Consider the following 18,765-nt stretch of genomic DNA (forward strand, 5'->3'; position numbering starts at 1 on the left):
GTTGTTTTGAATATCCTTGGTCCTGCGATGCATGCGGTTCTCCGGAATGTCACCAAGATTTAATGTGACTTGTTGCCGCTAGCTTAACATGCAAAATACTTATCGTTTGAATGGGTTTTGTAATCGAGCTGAAAGAGGTGTGTCGTAGTTGTTACTATGCACTTTCTTGCTCTCTCTCTATATTTGCGCCATCTATGGTCACCATCTTATGGCGGCAATCGCAACGATACAGGCTAGGCTGGCTCTGACGGTAAACTGTTGTGAATGTGGCTACATTTTCATTAATCTCTAGTTTCGTATTGGATTGCACTACACAAGAGATTTTCAGACGAACTTTCTTGAGGGAAAAAGGTGCGCATTAGAATCTGGTAAGTATTGTAATCATTTATTGTGAACTGCAATTTTCACTTTAATATGTTCCTGAGGCACGCCTAAAATAGGGGTTTTCGATGCATACCCCGAAACCTAAGCTCCGTCGAGAAGGATGCTTCAGTAATTAGCCTCACCACTGTAGTCACTCTTTAGGTCAAGTTTGAATTATCTGCGAAGGGTAATTTTAGGATTGATAAAACGAAAAAGTTTAGTTCCATAGAAATTTATGGGCTCTAAGCCAAGACCTTCGGTCAGGATTGAATTAACCAAAATATCCAATTAACGGAAGTCTACTATCGCATGTAATCTATACGTAACATATCTTTAGTGTTGTTGATCTTGTTTTTCTGAGGCTTATTTTCAGGCAACCTGTGTGCTGCTCTGTTTTTTCAGCCCTATATATTGGCCGGTGTGAATAAATTTGCTGCTGTTAGTCGGTGCCCTTGGGGTGCACCTTTCCTCTGTTCTATACAGTATTGTGCTGTTTTCCAGCACCTAGTTAGCACTTAGCCTGGTAAATGAAAAATAATTATAATTGCTGCTTCTATCTCTCTGACTTTCCAGATGTGCCAACTCGGCGGTTCTTCTACAACATTGGCCGTGACGTATGTGGTTCTTGCCTTTCCCACTCAGTAACCTGATTTGCTGCTGCTCATTTTCGCTGGTTGTGCCCTGACTCAGACTACATACAGTAGAACCTTGTTGATACGTCTTGGAAAAGAAACGCTAGAAAAATGTACTAATCGATAAAATGTACGTTTTGAAGTAACTAAAATATTTGAGAGACTCAACTGTATTTGACATCTGCTTAAGGCAAAGCATTAGGAACGAGGCACGAGACATGTAAGTGCATCGAGCTTGTGGGGCTTCGGCGGCCTGAGGGACGTTTTGTTGTTTCCATATTGCACAGTGTTTAAAGACGATGACAAGAAACCATAACGAAATCGAGCTGATGGGTGGCACTTGATGCCACCGAAGTGAAACGGCATGCTCACATCACTCCACCTGCAGCGGGGAATCGTGGCGCGTTTAGATTATCGCCTACTAAATGCATGCGCTATGCCCCACATGCTCTAAAACAGATAGCTGAAGATGCCTATCGCAAGAGGTTTGGTGGCAATAGTAGTGAATGCGATGTGCGACAACACGGGAGGTGAGTTGCTGGTTCTTGAGTATGAAACTGAGTGCGTGCTAGCGTTTTTACATACGTGAACTGGGCGGGCGAGTATTGCGGGAAACCTGGTGCGGCATGCGGGTATTGTTTTCAGTTGCACACGCCACGCGCTTTTTCTTGTTTATATAGTATCTAGTGACCGGAAAAAGTATATGACCACAGTCTGCAGCAGGGAATGGTAGCATGTTTGGGTTATCGTCTATTAAAAGCGGGCAGTACGCTTGCAACGGCACAATGCGCTGTGCAGCAATAGGCGAAAATGCTTATCGCAATATGGTTAACAGTGATGCCTGTGAATGTGATGTGCGATGACCTCAGAGGTGAGTTGCTGTTACCAGGATAAGAAACTGAGTGCCCGCCGGTGTTCTCACTTAAGACGGGCGGGCAAGTGTTGCAGTGAAGCTGCTGCGGCGGGCGGCTATATACTGTTCTGGATTGCACAAACCTCGCACATTTTCTTGTTTGCATGGGATCTAGCGGCTGGAAAACTTATCATACGATGGCAATTTGGTGATGTACTGAACGTTCGTGCCGATAAATCGTGTTTTCAGGGACAAAATGCACCGATGAAAAATAAGCGCAACTCTATTGGCCATGTTTTGTGTTGTCGGTCGCGTACGTTAGCACCGGGAAATCATACATAGTGGGATCGTATCAACGAGATTCTACTGTACCAACCATGCAAATCCACTCTTCAAGCTACCATCCTTGGCAACTTACATATGCTTAGCAGGGAGTCTACCAACTAGGAAAAGCAGGAATTCTCAGGGAATTCGTGCTTCTATCACGGATAATTAGCTGTAATGTTATTGAAAGGGAACGAAAGTTGTGGTGATGCTGGCTCGAGTAACAGAGAGGAGTTGTAACGAATCATCCTTGTCGCGGTGCCGTCAGCTGGAGGAGTTGCTAGTGTACAGTGAATGACTGATTTTTCGGGCACCCAAATTTTTTGCAGCGAAGTGCACATTTAATCAGTAAAAGACGTTATTGATCCTTCATTAAACACTGGCTTTGGCGTGCACAAGTTGCAGCCTGTTTGTTTAAGTGATAGTTGAAGCAGTGGTAGAAAATCAATATGGTAGCCAAATGCACGAAAGGTGCTTTACGCCTGAGCTAATGTTCTTGTCACTGTGAAAGGAAGGTCTATACTTACGAATGTGACAAAAGAATGTGTATGTGTGGGGAGTGGTGAACATACTAACACAAAAGCATGCATTCACAAAAATTTCAAAGCCATAATACAGGAATCTGTGGAATGTTTGGCTAATCTGTACATAACATGGTCTGCAGGTGATGCGATGAAAATGTGAATAAATCACTAGGGCAGGCAAACATTCAATATTTTTTAAGATTCAGTCGAGTGTTATGCTATTCGATATTCGCTTTGAATTGAATCAGTATTGGGAATTTTCTAATTATTTATAAGTAATGTATGTCAATTAAAAAAACGTAATCGACATTCGGTTTAGTGAGCAACTTAATTGACATTGGCATAACTCATAGCCAAGACGAACCCGCCGTGGTTGCTCAGTGGCTATGGTGTTGGGCTGCTGAGCACGAGGTCGCGGGATCGAATCCCGGCCACGGTGGCCGCATTTCGATGGGGACGAAATGCGAAAACACCCGTTTACTTAGATTTAGGTGCATGTTAAAGAACCCCAGGTGGTCGAAATTTCCGGAGTCCTCCACTGCGGCGTGCCTCATAATCAGAAAGTGGTTTTGGCATGTAAAACCCCATAATTTAATTTTTTTTTTAGCTAAGACGAGCCAAAATGAAACCACCACTGGGCCACCTTGTTGCCAACCAGTTTTTCAATCGCCAAAGTTTTGGATTCTGTAGGGCACCTTCTTTAACTTTTCTAGCATCATTCGCTTGCACGATGATCGAAAATCCGGAAAATGGTGCCATTCAGGTTTTCCTCCCTATTCTAACTTTACTTGGTAATGTCATTTCTCGGCGATCTAACTGCAACTTCAAGCACCAACACCTGGCAAAGGAGCACTGATAAGGCATAAAAGCCAAGTGTCAATGTCACCATGACGAGAATTTTCCAAAACCGTTGCGAGAAGTTTGCCCCCCCTTGAATGGCTCAATGATGAACATGCCCGAGATACAAACACAGGGTAGTGATATGATCATGATTGGGTGAGGTGTGTCTTCACTGCAGGAATCAAAGGGCAACAATGAAGGCAGGCATCGTCATCACGAGAAGGAGAAGAAATGTATTTAAATAATTTGTGCAAGGTGGTGACTCGATCAGTCTAGCAGTTCTGGTTAGCACTGGGGCTAGGGTGGTCTTCATAGGTCGGCGCACTCACTCACACTCACTTCAAAGGCGTGAGTGCGAGTGAGTGCCAGTGAATGTGAGCGGAGCTGAGTGGGAGTGCGAGTGAGTGCCAGAGTGTGAGCGGAGGTGAGTGCGAGTGAGTGCCAGTGAATGTGAGTGGAGGTGACTGCGAGTGCGAGTGAGTGCCAGTGAATGTGAGTGCAGGCGAGTGCGACTGAGTGCCAGTGAGTGTGAGCGGAGATGAGGGCGAGTGATTGTCAGTGAGTGTGAGCGGAGGTGAGTACGAGAGAGTGTCAGTGAGTGTGAGCATAGCTGAGTGTGAGTGCGAGCGAGTGCCAGTGAGTGTGAATGTGACTGTGTACTGAGTGGGAGTATGAACGTGAGTGAGTGCATGTGAGTATGAGTTGAAATGAGTGAAACATGGTGTTTGTGAGTGAGTGGAGGTGAGCGTGAACCTGAGTTATTGAGCGCGGCTGAATGTGAGTGAGTGCTTGTGAGTTGAGGTGACTCTGAATATGAGTGTGAATGACAGTATGAAGGTGAGTGAGTGAGCATGAGTAGACGTGAGTATTAACATGGGTGAGTATATTACGGCTAGCACACCGATATTATATTTATTAATTTATTTTATTTATTTATACAAGATACCCCTAAAGGCCCTCGCAACCGAGGGTATTACATAGGGGGGGGGGCACATATACAATGACAAAAAGAACACGTGACACTATACTGACAAGTTAGAACTTCGTTATACAGTCATAACACTATGTAACACTATAGAAATGATCAACAGCTATACAACCTACAAACAAATGTATTGAAATAAACAATGAGAATCATCATAGAAGTATAAGGAATAAAACAAAAAAAAACCAATGCACATGTAGATAACTGTTTACACAAGGATTATGCTGTAGTACAGGCAGACAGATTTAGAAATTTATCGCGATCTGTGGTGGTAGCAACACATGGAGGCAAAGCGTTGCAGTCAGTTATAGTGTGTGGAATGAATGACATGACAAGCTCTTGACTTTGAAGGGAAGGATGGAAAAATAGCAGATGGCAAACAAAAAAAAGTCGTTATGAAGAGTTGAGTGATGATACAATTTGTGAAAAAATGATAAACGTACAATTTTACGGCGGGGAGATAGTTCTTGAAAGCCAGCATATTTCTTCAATGCTGCGATGCTGGTATGACATGAGTACCGTATTCACAGTCACCGACAGTTTATTCGGACCTCACGGGGACTGCGGAAATGTCCGAATAAACAGGTGTCCAAAAAAAGCAGATAAAGAAAAAGAAAAATCCTTTATTTTCATGCACTTATTCGGGCTTGGCAGTAGGCTTAAAGAAATTGTGAATGCGCCGTTGCACGCTGTTCCGTTTACGCGCGCGCAATCAGATAAGCCTTAATCTCGGGGAAGGTCGTATGGTCACTTTAGGCGGCTGAAAGCAAAGTCACTGCTCGTACACGCTCCGCATGCGACAGCAACGTAGCACATGGTGTGTCATCGTCCGGCAGCACAGCAGAAACCTGACGAATGATCTCGCTGTCATCGAGTTCTGCGCATGTCAGCTCAGCAGTATCAGCACCTGTGAAACTGTCAAATGAGACGGTGTCTGGAATTGCAATGCAACCACTGCGCAGGTCTTGGCAGAACATTTTCGGCGTCAGTAGGGAGCACATCGGAAGGCCACAAATCCTAGGCCTACCGGCACCTGCTTGCCGGCATTACCCAGCGCAGTCTGCGCGGGCACTGTCAGCGCCATCATACCATTGACGCGATGTTTCCGTATGCCCCGTTGCATCACCGCAACCTCGACACAGCACACAAAGCAAACATCACCACGTCCGCACGCTGACACCAGTCGCACAAACAAAAAACGTGGTCTACTCACGGCATCGTGCACGAAAAAAAACAAATAAACTGCTGGATTGTCTTGACATAGCTTAGTAAGCTGAAACCGGAACTTCTGTAGCTACGAACCAGGCAGAAACGATGATGATGAGGGGATTTGCAGTAGTGCCATTTCGTGGGACTGCAAGGAGGCTCCGTTCAAAACAAAAGTGGCGTTCAGGGGTGCGATCGCGCAAACAGCTCGCTTTTCCATTCGTTCGGTCTGGCTGCGACGTCACAAAGTGGGCCAACGGGACGTCACAAGTGGGCAGAACGGGAGGGAGAGCACAGCCAATAAACGAGCGAGCCCAGCCCCGGAAGTTTGAGTCACCAGTTTGGGCTTCGATCGGGGACGATATATTAAGTGCAGAATGTTTGTGGTGCTTTAATAATTAAACACGTAATATAAGACAAAAATTCTTACTGTTGCAAGATATAATCTGCCTCGGAAATTTCATGCGAGAGAAGAAAACTAATTTAAGCGGCATATATTTTGGTTTTGTCCTCTAGGTGGTATCGCACACACCAAAACAAATTGGCGGGAGCGCGCAGTTCAGTTGGCGATCACTGTTCATCGACTGCGAATCGTTATGTCGTCACACAAAAATGTAAGACTTGGTCCGCACGTGTCGCCGCATCAATGCGAACTGTTGGTCACGTTCATGGAGGGCCACCCGTACCTTGTGCGGACATCGTGCGCGCTGACCCAAGAGGGCACGGTCTAGCGTAGGCAGCAGCTCTGGAGTGAGCTTGCCGCCCTGCTGAACGCGGAAGGCCCGGCCACGAAGACAGCGGAACAATGGCAGGTGTTTTGCCGCCGCAGCTTTCGCAAGTCAAAGGTGACTGCGAGGAGTGGTTCTGTTGCTCACGATGTTTACAATGCTGTCCGTAATTGCAGCGGCATGGGTGGAGGCCGCCTGCCCGGCCTTCGTGGCCGTGTCCTCAATTTGGTTGGCACCTCCACGGTGACGGGAGTGTGCGAGCCTACTATAAAAGATGAAAGCGTGCAAAAAATGGCAGATCGTGAGTACTTTCGATCACGGTATTCAATGTGTAGAACCCTTTTCTTGACATGAAGCCCGCAGTCTCGCCCGGACTGGGTCCTTCAGGCTGTTTGATTGCTATGAGCGTCCCATCGACACAGGCCACTACACCGGGAATGCGGCCGCGATCCGCAAAGGCCGCCTTTGCACTAGCCTTGCCGGCCGTTGTCAATGGGAAGCTCACCCAACCCTGTTGCCGGCCCACCACGGTTATTGCTTCCGCAACTGCCCTGCCCCTAGGCCTGCCCAAGCCTGCCCCATGGATACGAATTCTTTGCTGCCGATGGATTTTGGAAGCTCCCCGTCGCGAAGAAACGGAGAGCACAAAGCACTTTGTCTTGCATCGTGATGCCACCGGTCCGAAGGCCACTGATGGCGTCTTCCAATTGCTCGCAGAGCCACCGCACAGTGCTCTTCGAGAGCCTGAAGTGCTCACAGAACTCTTCCTCTGTAAACTCGTCAAATGCGTCGTCGAGGCTGCCCGAGAGACTCTAAAAGCGCGACAATAGGAGCGGCAATCGTGACTAGTGAGCGCCAAACCGCCGAACAATAAGCGCGATTCTGTGAGCACAACATGAAACCGCGAGCATTCTCGACAAATGTGCTCACATAAATCAAAATTTTAAAATGTAACCCTATATTTATCACAGCGCAGGCACAACATTTAATTTCACTGTAATCACAGTTGTTTTCAATAATTAACATCGCTAACGTTCTGCAATGGCGGATCGTGTTTTCATCTCGGAAAAACTGGACCCCCGCCAGGGCCAGCCATGTTCGGCGAGCGCCGACATTATGAGCAGACGACAGGCGCATCGTCTGCTACTAGCGCTGCTATGGCAACGGCCATTCATTCTTCGAAACGAATGCCCTTGTCGACCGTTCCACGATAGCGGCCGATTCCACTCGGTTTTGGAATGATTGAGAGGAGTGCGACGTAAGCGCATTTTGTGGTCCCGCCCCGGCGAATGACGGCCGTGACGAATCGCGCGGCCGCCAACGAATCACGATAGGGCAAGCGAGAGAACGGAAATGCGAGCTGTTTGCGATCGCACCCCTGCAAGTCGAACCACGTACCGGTCAGAGTCTGTGCATGGTGCTCTTGATCGAGTTGGCTCAAGGAGTGTCCTAAAAATCAGATGAGAGGTTGCAAGGTGTCCGAACTTTCGGCAGTTGTTATACATTATAGTCTATGGGGAAAATGGCGGTGCCGCGAAGCAGACTGAATAATTGAGCATCTCGCAATTTTTGGAGTCCGAAAAATCAGTCGGCCTCGGTACTCGTACAATGATCGCACTCACGTAATGCTCACACCTCTGAATTTTGTCGTCAAAATTTGATCTTTTTTTTTTCTTTCCTGTGTAATGATCACACCCCGAACTTGTCGCAGCGATATGTCGTGTGCCAAGTTTAGCTAATGATGATCACGTTTACCATCTGTCGAATGCTGTCAAATGCTGCGCGAACGACTCTTGAAGACATACCAAGTGGTCTGCACGCACCAAACATTCTTAAGCAGATGCCCAATTTCATTTCTTTCATCACTTTCCGCACTGCCTTGAAAAAAAAAAAAAGCTACAACCAAACTTGCCTTGGCTTTATTACTTGTAGGCTTCATAATAATTTTGTCCAAAAACAACAAAAAAGGCACCTTTCGGTTCTTCTCGTCTGCATTTGTGAGCATGCAGCAAATCGCGAGCGGCAACTATAGTGGCCACGTTTACACTAATACATTAGAAGTGTATCCTATGCATACGCCGACGCTTGTAACACAGCTAAGATATTCGGCCACCCTTAGCGGAAACGTGCCATATTAGGATAGTAGTGAAGACAAATGCCGCAGTTTCCGCAGCATGCCCGCCATGTGTTTCTATGTCACTGGCAGCTACACATGCCCATCTCTGTTTCTGTCCTCTCAAAGTGGACATGGCAATGGTATTGTCGCACACTTGCCGATATTAACGATATTATTCATTATTGATACAGAAAAAACTGTTTCAATGCGCGTAATGTACTTACAAGAAGAAAAAAAATTGCGTTCGGCGTGTTCGGTTTGCTCCGCCGGCCGCCATATTTGTTTTGGTGTCCCGCACTTTTACAGCGGCAGCCACCTGCTTGTTGACCTGCCGTCATCCCGCAGCAAACGTGGGATGAAAAAAAATATATATATATGAGCCAGGATTTGCGCGTTTCGGGCCGTCACTTTACACAGGAAGATTACTAATGCAATAGCGTTTCGCGAGTTCGGTATTAGGGTAAATGCAAGCGCAAGGGGACAGGGCCTGGCCGTTTGCTCATACATTTATTAGCTAGTTGGATTAACTAGTTATGTTGGAAGTTTGCCATTGCACTGTCAGTGTTAAAAAACTAGACTAGTAAGCCGTTATACTAAAGCATAGTATATTTGGCTCATGTTGGAAAATTTAGTAATTACCATTGGCTGTCCTCCCCAACCTGTGCCTTAATTATGCCACATCAAATGCCCGTAACTTGGAGGCATTTCACCCTGTGCCAGTCATCACTCATCGCATTTGCTGTCAAGCAATAAGCTCAGAATGGGAAGTGGCATTGCAAAAAAAGAAAGAAAGAAAGAAAATAAAAAAGCAAGAAAAAATAAATGTCCACCTGTGCTGTCCGGAAACCATTGCTACTGAGAGGCCGGCTTTACCGCGCAGTTCAGACATTCAGTGGTTAAGTGTGCTTTACAAGCGGTATTTCACTAAAGCCACAAAATCACCCGAATATTCCTAGATTAGATAGAAACAAATGTGAAGAACTGTGGTTGCTTCCACTCAGCCAGCAATATATTTGATTTGGTTCGAATATTCATATGAAACCTAATATTTGAGCATTTCTAAATATCTATTTTTCGTATCGGAATACTTATATTAAAGATATAGTATTTGATAATATTTGAACTTTTGGGATAATTGTGCACCGCTAGTAATGAGTAAAAGCCCATAAAGATGGTGTTGAGAGATACCAGAATGCCACCAGCATTTGCACTTCTTTTTCTCTCTTTTATGTGCAGTACTTTTGGACATACTGCGCCACTCTGCAACCATTTGTGTTCCAATCAACACAGGGCTACAATAGCAACTTCAACATGACCCATGTGCCATATGTGGTTGACTCCAGCATGGTCATGCCTGACGTCAGATGCAGTACATCAGGCTCTGCAGCAACCACAAACAGCTTCACTGGAGGTCTGGATGGTATTTATCATTCTTATTTATTGAAATATATTGCATTCACTTGCTTAACAAGGGTACCGACATTTTCAGGTCTCAAAGTAACATGTTGGCGTAATTATAGAGCACATCCTGGTGCCATATACAGTAACTTTGGCTCATCATTTAATGCAGTTTGCTAAAATGTAATTAATGGAACGCATTTTTCGCCACTCATCGGCACTTTGTGGTATGTTGGTAGGTAGGTGCCTGTCTGCCTTGTTCTGAGTATTCGATTAAAAAAATAAGTTGTGTCCAATGGTAGGCTTTGAACCGGGTTCCCAGCACTGTAGCCTGATGCTCTGCCCTTTAGGCCATAGACGCATGCATGCTGCTGTCATGCTAACAAGCAGTTTGAGGCAATTGGCATGTGTTACGTCGCATAGCAATAATTTGCTTCTGAAAGTGAGAACACGTGCCTGCACACTGGTTTCCATGAGGCCAAGGACACAGGAATGGAATACCGTAAAAGCTCATTAGTACATTCCCACTTAAAACACACTAGTATTGGTTAAAATGTAGTTGCAATAAATTCCTGGCCCAGCGTCCATAGAGCCTAATGGCTGGCAGTTTAAGCCACAGTAGCCTATCGTATGCCTACTTGTTGGTGCGTAACATGATCACTTCTTGTTGCGTAAATGAGAACTGCGCGGCCTCAACTCACAGTGTGGCTTTCACCACACTGTGCTCCAAAGGATCTTGTGCGTTTCTGGAAAGTGCAGTAAAACCTTGTTAATCTGGATTTCACCGGACCGAAAAAAAATGTCCCAATTAAGCGAGTGTCCATTTATCAAGGGTATCCAGGACACAATAAACAAATGCTTACTACATCAACATGCCTTTATTTACTGAGTGATTGAACAAATCCTGTTTCTATTCTGCTCAAAAGCAGTGCGGAAGCTGCAGTTCTCGTCATTTCATGACTGAAATCGCAGCGGCAAAGGCCTCACAACTTCCTTCGCAACACACCCGCAGCGCGCGCCTTCATGTGAGGGCTGTTTCACATGCTGCGACTGGAACGATGAAAATCGGTTCCAGTCGCAAGTGTCACAATGTGATTTTTAGAGGGCCCATTTCACATGGTTGCGATTTCAACAATGCGACTGGTGCGACACCCAGGGTTGCTTATTGCCAGGTTTCGTGGCACATGCTGCATAATTCTTTCAATATAATTAATAAAATGTTTAAATTATAATATTGTTTACTTTTTTTATTAGGAGCAAATAATATGCATGTTTTGTAATTTAAAAACGTGTTGAAGGCAAGATTTGTTTTGGAGTGCGGAATGGCGGTTGCTGAAGTTCAGTGCGATGAGACACGGTGCACGTAAACAGCTGTTCACAGCTGGTTCAGCACTGTGTGGTGTCTGATCTGCCTTCTATGATTGTTTTGTTCAGCCTGCACTACAACACTGTACAAGCTGACCTATCTAACAAGTTCAGATAGCTACCCTCACCCCATATGCAGTATTCGGAATTCGACTGCCACAAAGTCGTCGTGTCAGCCCAACGAGATCCTCGCGCTACCCATGCTCAGCGTCAGTTTCTGGAGAAATGATGTGTGTATATTGCTCGTGATTGCGCATGTACGGTACTTGCTCCTAGCCTTCTTGCACCAAACGCAACAATAAGCACCAACTCAAAAGCCACGTCTGCCCCCTGAACGAAGCGGCAAATGATCTGTGTGATTACTGAACGTGGAATGGAAATCGTGTTATGAAATTCAACCTTAGCATTACTCTGGTTCATTCATCGTGGTGCGTGTGCTGTATGTATATAGGAGTCCTTCTCTCAATATTTATAAAGACGCAAAAGCGGATGCATAAAATTTTTTGAGCAGGTACCGTCACTTCTGTAGAAACTATGCGTGGTATCATAGCATTCTAAAAAACATGCTTCTCGTCCACTTTGTTTTCCTGTATCTCACACTGGTAGTATACTGAGCAGTTCTCACAAGAAGACCATATCAATACGCACCATCCATAATGCTGGAACGTAGGCTCACGGCAAGCGCAGTTACCGTAGGGTTTTTCACCTTTCTGCTCTGCTTCGCACGCCGCTCATGGTTAGCTTGTTTTGTGAAAATAAATATTTTTATTATATTATTGATGGTATTAGATGTGATAGTTCCTTCACAGTAATCTATGGCACTCATCCAGATTTCTTAAGCTACACTCTTAAGCAAAACTACACCCTTTTGCCACACAACAGTAATCGCCATCTGTCTTGTCCGCATTTCCTTTCTTTAACGCGTCGAGCCCGGTACTTCCCAGTAACGAACGGCATGCGCATTATCAGCATGACATAGCATTCCCGACAGAAAAGTAGCGGGTGCGGCGTTTTCAATAAAGAAAACGCTAGCAAGGCAGATGACGATTATCGTTGTTTGGAAGGGATACAACCCAAAGGGCGTAACTTTGCCTAAAAGTGTAGTCATGCATTTAACGTGTATTAGATCAACAATGTTACGACATGCTAATGGGTGTCATTTCAAACTATCTTGCTTAGCCAAAGTAAAAATGAAAGCCTCAATGTTTCTTTCTATCTGGTATTCCTAAATAGATTCAATTTGTAGAATTTTATGCCCGCTTGAATTGCCTGCAATGCAATGCTCAATGCTGAAAAAACTTATTCCTTCAGTTTTTCTGAAGAAAATGATCTTCAGAATGAATGAAAATGAGAAAAATTATCAGAAAATGAGAGGCCAGATTGGCTAAGAAAGTCTGCCATGTTATCGAGAGCTTGTTGCATCATTCTTGATATCTGTATAAAATAGTTTTCCCATAGACTGTAGTACTTGATAGACTGTAGTGCTTCTTGCAGTATGCCTGTGTTGTTGGTGTGGGTGGGTGAAATTTACCTCCAACTCTCACCTAGAATTTTCTGTCTTTCAAAAAGTTATGATTTAACTTACGTGCTCTACCACCAATTATTTTGCTCATCGTTCCTTCTATTAGAGTAACATGAGGTACTGTATGGAAAGCCTTTTCACTCTCTTCATTCTTTCATAAGTGGTATTACACGATGCCATCTAATAAAGTTACTGCTGCCTATGGCCCACTCATATCTGCCAGAAGGGACAACTCTTGCAAAAGGTTTTCTTTGTGCACGATGTATTATGAGCATTCATGTCTTTTGTCGTTTATACATCTATAGACGCAGCTACCTGATAGAGTACTTACTATACCTGACCCTGCTTATTTGTGCAGTGCTGTTGAACAATAGATATTGATGCAGTGAATATTCACGCATTCGAAACGGCAGGAAAGATGCTTCTTATACAATTGTGCCCTTTGCTTTCAATTGGTGTTAGTATTGCTTGTTAGATTTTGCATATGCATGCCCCCTTATGCGATAGTCTTGCAAAGTTTAAGGATTCAATAAATGATGATGAACTAAATCATAGCACGAGTTTTTTTTTTTTTTTTACCTTTTATCGAAATGCGACTGCCACGGCTGGCTATTCAACCCCTCACCTTGTGTTAGCAGCAGAATGTTATAGCCACAGTGGGATGAATAATTTGAACAATTTCTTTGTCTACAGATGTTCTTTTTTTCTTGCCTGTATGTAAGTAAAGCTTACAATAATTGTGTCATTGCAAAAAAAAAAACAGTTTGTGGTCCTTTATTGAATAAACTGTGCATTGATGTTTGAAATGCAGAAATTTCTTTTAAAATCCTAGGGTGATATGTTCTTACAAGTAGCATGGTACTTTATTATTTATAAAGGTAGTAATAATAGAGGATATCTTTATATGGGTTTACACACTAATAAATGTGATCACAAACTTGTCGTCACAAACTGTTAGTAGAAACATGTAAGGCATGGATGTTTCGGCACACTTGATTAGCTGTGGACGTGCAAGAACCGTTTATACTTAAAAGATTTACAGAAAGTGATGCAACTGGCTGACTTCACTGCACAGTTTTGATTTACTTTTCTTTCGTGTCATCCTCTACAGATTCGTCTACACAAGAACAGGCTGTTTGCCTGCTTTTCGCATTGTTGGACGAGTTTTACATAACTGTGCAGAAGGCTGCGTTGTCACTAGGCCACTATAGCAAGCCAATAATTTACTAATTGTAAAGTTACTACCGTTCAAAGCAAATGTTAATACAGGTGCAGTGAGGATACAAAGTCTGCAACATATTCAAGGTTTACTGGTTTCTCTGCAGCAAAAAAAATTCTCCAGAGAAGAGATGCAACTTAACGTGCATAAAATATTCGAAAACAAATTGACGACACCGTTTATTCATGCCATGGAGTTAATGCTAGTGCAGAAATTTCATTACGGTAGCCTGCACATTTGCCATGTCAAACTTAATAAGTGAAATAAAATAACCTTTCAAGATACATCGGGAAAGTCATGCTTGAAAACCGACTAGAAAATGCAACTGAACAGTACCGTGTTCAGCACAACGTTGAAACTTCGGGTACTCTGCTGTCTTGTCATTTGCCCTTGCCGAGGTTGAAATAATTAAAAGCGCTCCGTACATGCGATTTTTGTGTGCTACTCAACAAAAGAAAATTGTGACGACCTCGAAAGGACATGTCGTCTCGTAGGAATCGAACACCCAACTTGTAAAAGCACACAAAGGAAACGAGGAAATGCACTTCGTTTGCTGCGTAGCGTGTGAACGAACGCATAGAAATGGGACAATAGAATCTGCGGTACAAACAAGTCTTTTTATCCTCCTTTTGCGTACGTACCGAATTCGGCAACCCAAGTCTCCGAGCATTGCCCTTGTTGAGCGAGATGCCATTTTCGAAAACAAACAGGCGAAATAGCTCTCCACGCAATTTCGACGGAAAATCGCAGCGATCGTTGCGACAGTGCGACTGTCCGACCAACCGGTTGGTCGCAGCCGAAAATCTGGGGGGTCGGCACGGCGACTGCGATTTTCGTCACAAATGACGGAAATCGCACTTCCGGTGCGATGAAAATTGCGTCATGTGAAACAGGCTTGAGACACTTCTTTTCATTAACGCACGCACATCCCAGTTGTTTTTTCACCAGGGAGCTCGTTGCCAACAGATCATCCACACATACTGATGTAGCTGGTGCTCTTTATTCTCGACACCCTTACAGTAAAAAACGAAACTGTTTGCTGCAACCGCTGCAGACGAAACCACGTCCGCTATCGACGATGACCTTGCAGTTCTAAAGGCATGCAGCCGATGCACACATCGAGGCAAAACAAAACTACCATTTGCTGCAAAAACTGCAGACGAAACCGCAGTCGTTATCAATACGATAATGGATGGCGACTATGAAGTTTTAAAGGCACGCAGCCGACTCGTGCACGAAGTCATAACGAAAGCACTGTTTGCCGCGATGGCTGTGGACGAAGGCCTGGTGGCTATCAACACGATCATTGATGGTGCCTCTGCAGTTATGAAGGGATGTGGTCAACACGGGTGTTATGCGCAGTAGTAAATGCACGAATAAAGGCCACAGAGGCACAAATATGAGTGAAGTGTTCTGGCATTGCTGTCATTCACATTCAATTTACACTGGTGACTATGGCGATGCGGATTCGCCCACTTGGTTTCGGCTATATGCTGGCGCAATTTTTTTCTCTTTTGTGGCACTTCACGCTCACCAAGCTCTGAGAGCTGTCAAAATTAACCGATGCGTGGTCAAAAACTCCAAAATTAGCTAGAGTTTGATTGCATTAAGTAATGCATACGCCTGCTCGGACCAGAGGACAAGCCCGAATTAATGATGGTCAAATTAACAAGCTTTTACTGTACAGAGTCTGGTATGCGAAGAACTTCAGCTTTGAAACGAATGCAGCGATGCCTATGATAGCATTGTAAATGCATGCAACAGTGGCGGCATCCTCATGAAATACTATAACCATGGATGAGCAGGCCAGTATGACTTATCACTGCCAACCCTATTGTGATGCGCACTTTATCTGCTTGGCAGCATGTGTGGCTTAGTACATAACGCCATAGTGAATATACTGCACGCTTTTGTTAGGCAGTAAGACACATGCACCTGCGTTCTCTGCCACCTCTGGGTGGCAGCACTTCAAATGTGTTTTGCTTGCTTAAACGAAAGCAGTCGTAAGTTACTGCATTGGCTCAACAAGATACATGTTGCACTCTTGCACAGACAGGAGCGGGACGGGTACAAAGAAATCTCGCTTCACAGAGCTCCCATGAAATGCAGGTGCATGTATGCCGGCAAACAAATACATGTGCAGTACAGCAAGCGTTTCGGCACTATGACTGTGACACACCGTGGTTGCTTGAAGCAGTGATGTTGCGCTGCTAAGAACGAGGTTGCGGGATTGAATCGCGGCCAAGGGGGCCGTATTTCGATGGGGGCAAAATGCGAAAACTCCTGTGTACTTATATTTAGGTGCATGTTAAAGAACCCCAGGTGGTCCAACTTTTCAGAGTCCTCCACTATGGCATGCCTCTTAATCAGATAGTGGTTTTGGCACGTAAAACCCATAATATAATTTAACAATGACTGGGACAACCACAGACATACAATAGAGTATGTTTGGACATCTCCACATGAGCTTCAAAACATGCTTATCAAATTAATTTGCCCGGCTTCAGCACATCCTCAGGATGTCGTCAGAAGAGCGTTCGAGGATCTTTTTGTACACGTTCAAGACATCTGAAAGATCTAGGCATTCACTGTGCCCAGTAAAAATCCTTTATATTATTATATGAAGTGGCCTGTCTTCTGTCCACAAAGTGAAAAAAAATTTAGGCTTAAAACAAGCATGCCCTTACTGCTTCCCAGAGCATACAAATTGGGCCCTGTTGTAAAGAGGGCTCAATATGTAGCAACACAGGATACCACAGTAGCCGTACCAAATGATAATGTAGACACATAGTGATGTGTCTACGTTATCTACAAGCCATTTTATTAATTTCTCTTTACAATGGCGCATGCCTCCTCGGACAGACTGGCCACAGTAAGAGGAACGGGTCACGCCCCCTACGCGGATGATATTACCGTGTGGTGCTTGGGAGGGTCTGACGCTGCAGTTGAGAGTGCGCTCCAAGATGCGCTCGACATCACAGAACACTTCCTACTAGACACGGGCCTGAGTCTGTCACCAACCAAGTCCGAACTTCTATTGTATAGGCCCACCCAACGGGGGGTTAGGTGCTCCACACCCTTAGATCAAATTCCCATAGCCCTCTATACGAAGGACGGACAACAAATTCACAGAGTGGATACCATCAGGGTCCTCGGACTCTTGCTGGAATCTCGCGGGGGCAACTCACAGACTATAGCCCGCATTACTTCGAAGACAGAGAATATGCTTCGGCTTATCCTCAGGGTCTCGAACCGCAGAGGGGGTTTAAGCGAGAGCAATCTACTCAGACTCTACCACGCGTTTCTGATGAGCCACGTTAACTATGTAGCCTCCGCGTTGCGCTGGTCTAAAGGGGATGAGGCCAAAATCGACGCCCTCATGCGCAAAAGCATCAAGCGCGTGCTGGGTTTACCACTCACTACTAGCACCGCGCGTCTCATGCAACTAGGCATGCACAACACCCTATCAGAGGTGATCGAGGCCCAACGAGTGGCTCAAATATTTCGACTATCATCATCGCGAGCGGGGAGACGCATCCTCGAATCCGTTGGATGCGGTCACCAGGAAATCACGGAGCGCAACGTGACCCTATCACCCATGGTCCGAGATACGTTCAAGGTAGATCCCATGCCACGTAACGTCCACCCTCAATACAATGTAGGGCGCCGGGTAGCCAGGGCTCGTTCCCTGTTAAAAGCGGCTGCTGCCACTCCGAATCTGGCATGTTTCGTTGATGCCGCCCAGTACGAGTGCTCTGATCACTATGCCGTAGTTTCGGTTGAATGTAATGGCACTCTCATTAATTCAGCATCCATGCAGAAGGTTTCTTCAACAGTAGCCGAGCAGGTTGCTATAGCTATAGCACTGAAGGACCCTCTACGTTCCAATATCTTTACAGACTCCAGATCGGCAGCCCGAGCTTTCGCCTCCGGCTCGATCTCAAAGGAGGCAGCGGCCATCCTCGGCAGCGAGGGGGCTGCTGGTTTTCATAGCATCAAATGGTTCCCGGCCCATATGGGAATCAATGTACACTCTGAGCTTGTTAACGCCAATGAGTTGGCCCATGACTGTGCGCGAGGTCTTACACACCGCGGCGGTTCAGGTGGACTCACGGGCGGCGACTTAGGGCTGTACAGGGATTCGCTTCTCACCTTCCACGAAATCTTGACACATTATCAACTTGCTCGGCGGGCCTTTCCGCTACCACACCCTAAACTTAATAGACCACAATCGTCGGCGTTTCGCATGCTTCAAACGTGGTCATTTCCCTCCAGGGGCAGATTCAGTCACTTCGCGCCTAATGTAGAACCCCACTGTCCAGACTGTGGGGAGGCGTACTGCTCCTTGTCCCATATGCTCTGGCAATGCCCTGCGTTACGCAGCTCATCGCTAACCACTATAACCGACTGGGAGGCAGCCCTTAAGAGCGGCGACCTCTCAGAGCAACTACGGGCTGTCCAGAGGGCCTGCGACAGGGCGGAGGACCACGATCTTCCGACCCCGACGTGGGTGCGGCCCGCGACGGCTACGGGGACTCCCTGAAAAGGGAGGTACCCTAACGCCGGTTCCTCAGGACCATTACTAAAGTTCTTTGTCTGTCTGTTTGTCTCCTCGACAACTTGCACCAATAAAGCTCATTAATCAATCAATGACCCCGACAAGAAAGGTTGAAAGTAGCTTGATAAAGCC

At 45.4% G+C, this 18,765-nt stretch overlaps 1 protein-coding gene across 6 annotated transcripts in view; it reads left to right on the forward strand.

The window, feature by feature from the left end:
- The window catches only part of LOC139051334 (nascent polypeptide-associated complex subunit alpha, muscle-specific form-like), a 129,280-nt gene that overhangs the window by 95,592 nt on the left and 14,923 nt on the right, over nucleotides 1-18,765 (forward strand). For 2 of the 6 annotated variants that reach the window (XM_070528346.1, XM_070528350.1), the window contains 2 exons: nucleotides 937-977; nucleotides 9,808-9,991. In XM_070528346.1, the coding sequence (XP_070384447.1) occupies nucleotides 937-977; nucleotides 9,808-9,991 (225 nt within the window). The remainder of the gene's footprint in view (nucleotides 1-936; nucleotides 978-9,807; nucleotides 9,992-18,765) is intronic. The other 4 variants (XM_070528348.1, XM_070528351.1, XM_070528347.1 and 1 more) reach the window with 3 other exon arrangements.

Source organism: Dermacentor albipictus, unplaced genomic scaffold (assembly GCF_038994185.2).
Source record: "Dermacentor albipictus isolate Rhodes 1998 colony unplaced genomic scaffold, USDA_Dalb.pri_finalv2 scaffold_11, whole genome shotgun sequence".
Taxonomy (NCBI): Eukaryota; Metazoa; Arthropoda; class Arachnida; order Ixodida; family Ixodidae; genus Dermacentor; species Dermacentor albipictus.